The 4,523-nt window shown below is 28.5% G+C and overlaps 1 protein-coding gene across 4 annotated transcripts; it reads right to left on the reverse strand.

The window, feature by feature from the left end:
• Positions 1–798: 798 nt before the first annotated feature.
• LOC118449110 (uncharacterized) lies at positions 799–4,323 on the reverse strand. Of its 4 annotated transcripts, none has more exons than XM_085660213.1 (5): positions 4,125–4,323; positions 3,470–3,683; positions 2,997–3,238; positions 2,323–2,854; positions 799–2,235 (listed from the first exon to the last, which is right to left on the reverse strand). In XM_085660213.1, exons 1-2 carry the CDS (start codon positions 4,253–4,255, stop codon positions 3,503–3,505), a joined length of 312 nt encoding a protein of 103 aa, XP_085516339.1. In that variant the 5' UTR covers positions 4,256–4,323; the 3' UTR covers positions 799–2,235; positions 2,323–2,854; positions 2,997–3,238; positions 3,470–3,502. The 4 variants fall into 4 exon arrangements, with proteins under 4 accessions (XP_085516339.1, XP_085516340.1, XP_035739224.1 ...); XM_085660214.1 differs by having other exon boundaries at positions 799–1,971; positions 2,041–2,854; XM_035883331.2 differs by having other exon boundaries at positions 799–2,854.
• Between the last annotated feature and the right edge of the window lie 200 nt (positions 4,324–4,523).

A 4,523-nucleotide genomic window follows, 5' to 3' on the forward strand; every position in this document is an offset into this window, starting at 1 on the left:
TTCATAATATTCAAATATTTATATATTCATCGTATATTCATATATTCATATATTCGTAATTCATCGAATTGAATTTGATTGCGAATATATTTACGTGGATGCTCATCAATATTTATTTCGATAAAATATTTTTAATAACAGAAATAGATCAAATACAAGGTCACGAATACAAGGATAAAAACAAAATGATAAAAATGGAAAGATATCGATTACTCTATGTAACATACATACATACATATACAGTGTCCAAACAAAAAACATTCATCAGTTTTATTACGAAATCTAATGACTTAAATAAATCTAATATCTTAAATAAATTCACCTACTTTGGGTTAATTCCCTAACCAGTTGATAACCTCAAACATCTTAAATGGCAAAAAGGGTCGAATCACATATATGGAAGGTATTTTAACTGTCTTACAATGGTTTTTTCATTTTGAGTCAATAGTTTCCGAAGAAACGCGTTTTAAAACATTTGGTTGAAAATAACTTCTATTTTATTAAATGTTTAAAATGTTCAAATCGTTTTTCTGCATGCAGTAATAAAGTTTTTGTTTTGTGTTATGTCTAACATTTCGCAATGCAACAGGTGTAATTTGACAGTATTATTCGACTTCTAAAATTGATTAGGTGACATATATTCTGAATTTTAAATATTTGCATAGAAAAGAATTCAAGAGTGTAAACAATTGGAAAAATAATGTTTTAAAAATTGTCACATTGGAGTAGATTTATTAAATGATGAAAAAACATTTCTTCCAGTATATTCATATCATTTTAATAATTATTTTCTTTCGTTTGATGCAACGCATAACTTTTTTATCTTTTCGTTCTTCCTTTATTTTCTTTTGATTACATGAAAAATTGTTTCTTGTATGTGTATATATATACTCCACAAATATATATCAATATATGTAACAGAAAGATGAGTTTTATCATACGTTGGAAAAGATGACCTTAAAAAAAATTATAAATTTTCAACTTAATATTCCTACCAGACTTCTTTTATAGTTTCCTTTCCACAATAGATAATTGAAAAATAATCAAAGTAGATTTTCTGGACCAATATAGGTAGCAATCTTCTCTACTGAAATGATCGTGAATATTATATTCTTCAAAATGTATGGATCCAACGTTCCATAATTCAACCTGATGCATTTAAATTCGACAAGGTCATACTTTGGTCAATCTTTTTCAATTTGATCAATTGAATTCCGGATCACTATATAACATTGGTTTTTTCTGTAAATGATTATATTTGAGAATTTTTTTGTTGAAGTTCGAAATCAGATTTTCCTCCCTGACCGTCTATTTCATATCTCTCGTAATTATGTGCACGAGTATAGTAATTTGCCTGATCACTGATCCACTAACTGTAATTCTGATTACTGACTACAGTGTCTTTCAAGAAGAGGAAGAATACGATTATAATTGTATTGTAAACAAAAAAGATTAATTTGATATAAATACTGAAAGCCCATAAATCCAATATAAAGATAAGAGCCAAAAGAATGAAGATTTCTTAATAATTGTCGAATTCGTTGATGCAAATTTTCTCTACGTTTAATGCATTAATCAGACCTTACAACGTTGAGTTACGTGATCAGAGACTAGTAATCGACGTTCTTGTTAATAAAATTTTGTTATCTTGTTAATATGATAAACAACCAGCTAATGAGAAAATTTACACCTTAACATTACAATAAATCAATTCATTTTTTCTTTGCAATTGTTTAACTTATTACCATACAAAAATCTCGAAGAAGGTGATGCCTAGGCTTCCTACTATAGTTATCTATATCAATCCGTTGAATTTTCGATCATCCTTTTGTATGCGGATTCTTTGTTTTTTTGAATTATAAACTTGATGAAGTAAACACCAGAAACCTTAACAGTATTAAAATCAGTTTTGGTCCAGAAAGAGCCATCATACATTGAAATAACTTCATCGGCACAACTTGAAAACTGTAACTGATGGATCTCTAAGATCATTATCTTGTTTTACAGATACCCACATATGCACTGTTCAACGATACATACTTGCCAGAGCATTTACCGCTAAAAGTGAATCATTCAATAGACAAAAGTCCATTTGAAGATAAACTGCCATAGCAAGATTAATACAAGAACGTGCTCTACATCTCAAATTTAATCTTTTTTTCCCATTCAATTAGCAGATCTAAATAATTTCCTTCTAACGAAATTTATCCATAATATGACCAAAAAGTATGATTGCTGGAACAAAAATCCATGACCATTAACAAACAAGCTTTCTTACCACTAGTTTCCACAAAACCTTCAACTGCAATTTTCCTTAAGTACCATTTGTAATAAACTGCTTTTCTCCTCCTCTACAATTGTTATTAGGCTATCAGATTCGATAGATAAATTTACTCTGTTTTCATCTCTACATATTTATTGCACTCATATTCATAAGAATGATAAATGTTCTTCGAATGATTCTGATGATCTTTTGAATAGTTCTCTTGCTTTTCTAAATCATTGCATGTATAATGAATTTTCCAATATGACGTATGGACGAAAAACCATCGACTAATTAGAAACCAGCGGATACGTATCATCGAACGATATTCCTGAATCCTTAGATATTTTTCTTCCCTATTCTCATACGAATAACGATTTCTTATTCAATGAAAATCCGGTAGTCATAGAGTTTTGGATGGTATTGAGGCACGATCTTATGGGAACGACAATCTTTGTGAGGATCTAGTTATTACCAGGAAGAATATAAATCAGAATCGAAATGAAAAAAGATTCTCATGGGACATAACATTCAAATGCCAGTCTAATCTACTGCACAATGAAGTATTCCTTTATTATGTTCATTTGCTTCCTAAAAGATAAAAGAAGTTTTATCTTTTAATGAAATTAAATTTAAAGACAAATATTTTATAATATTAGCTAGTTTAAATAACTTCTTAACCTATTTTATTACTTATTAAACAAATTGGAAGAAACAAAATAATATTTCTTACTTTTCCAGTCAATGTTCCATCTTTGAAAACTAATTCGAACATAGTTCTATTAATAAAAGTGCAGCGGGCTACTTTCACTCTTTTCCAAAAATGTGAGCAGTCTTGGAAACTTAAATAGAAAACAAATCCATCTGTAAAAGTAAATGAGATAAACAGCAGCATAGTAATACATTTTTGGATCGACTTATTTTTGTGTACTTCATTGATCTAATAGATTTCTGATCATCGACGGTTGGACAATTCTGAAACATTGGACATAATAGTCATACATTAGCATAATTTGAAAATAAAGAAATATATTTTCTTTAGAAATATTTTACTTAGCATTGTTCTCACTTGATATTTTCTTGTATGGAATAAAAGAAAAATTTTGAAATTTATAAAAATAATACCACAGGATTATCTTTTTCATAGACATTTATTAAATTTTATCTTGCTTGCTAATAAACTATCTATGAACGCTAATATATTACCAATTAATATGATACTCCTTTCAAAACATTTTCTCAATTCCCTGTACGATTGTAATTCAGATCCATTATCTTTCTTTCTAGAATTATTCTCATGTTCCAAGATTTTAATAATGGCGTCTTCTGGACATTATTCTGATACTCTGTCAATGATGAATATAATTCATTCTCTTGTAATGCTCCTTCATAACAAGAAACCATCATACTAAATGTCCACCTGAAAGACAATTTGTGCTTTAGAAATAATACTTAATAAGAATAACTATTAACAGTAAGTAGTACTATTAAACACAATCCATTAGATCAATAACATGATAAAATCAGAAGCATAAAAAATAATGCTTACTTTAGCATTAACTTCTCCAAGTTATTATGCTTTACTGTCAAAATAATTTAAATCGCTTAAGTTTTTGATACGTTAAAAGTTTTCGATTAAACTCATGTTTAGAGGTTAATTTTTAGTATTTATCAACGAATATCTTAATAAATTTTTCATGTGCTAATTTTGGTTTCTAAAGGAAAAACCTATTAGAAGGGTTAGCAAATGAATGACACAAATAAAACACAATATGACATGTAGGAAGCATTTACTACATTAATTAATGATTTTATTAGAAAACACATCACGAACATTTTTAAATATTAAAAAAATACTAACCTAAAAACTACACACCACCTTTCGCTGGAAAGGTTTGTGATTTGAGCGACTGGTATGGACAAAATATAAATTACAAGTGTAAAACGATCCCAATCAATGGTACAAGATGATGACTGTCCCCACCATGCCATTTGTGGTATCGATGTATATGTTTTTTTTATACCTCTTTCTCGCGCATTTTACAATCGGCTTCGAGTAGGTTAACATAAATAGGATTAGTTAGCTGTGAGTTCATACTCAGTGGATTTTCATATAGATATAAATTTTTGATGGTAACATGGATCTTGAAGTGTTCTGTGCTACATACGATGTCGGTACACATGTTTCATGCCAAATAATAATAATAAAAATAATAAATATAATTGACGCGTATAACTAGTACATAAATTTGCGACAAAA

Source organism: Vespa mandarinia, chromosome 11, assembly GCF_050613455.1.
Source record: "Vespa mandarinia isolate Hongniang chromosome 11, ASM5061345v1, whole genome shotgun sequence".
NCBI classification, from domain to species: Eukaryota; Metazoa; Arthropoda; class Insecta; order Hymenoptera; family Vespidae; genus Vespa; species Vespa mandarinia.

What these genes read in the sequence shown, in the direction of transcription:
- LOC118449110 (XM_085660213.1), bottom strand. Translation starts at nt 4,255, where the DNA reads ATGGCATGGTGGGGACAGTCATCATCTTGTACCATTGATTGGGATCGT. An exon ending in AGGTGGTGTGTAGTTTTTAG is followed by an intron (nt 3,684 to 4,124) that starts GTTAGTATTTTT and finishes ATTGTCTTTCAG; the next exon opens with GTGGACATTTAGTATGATGG.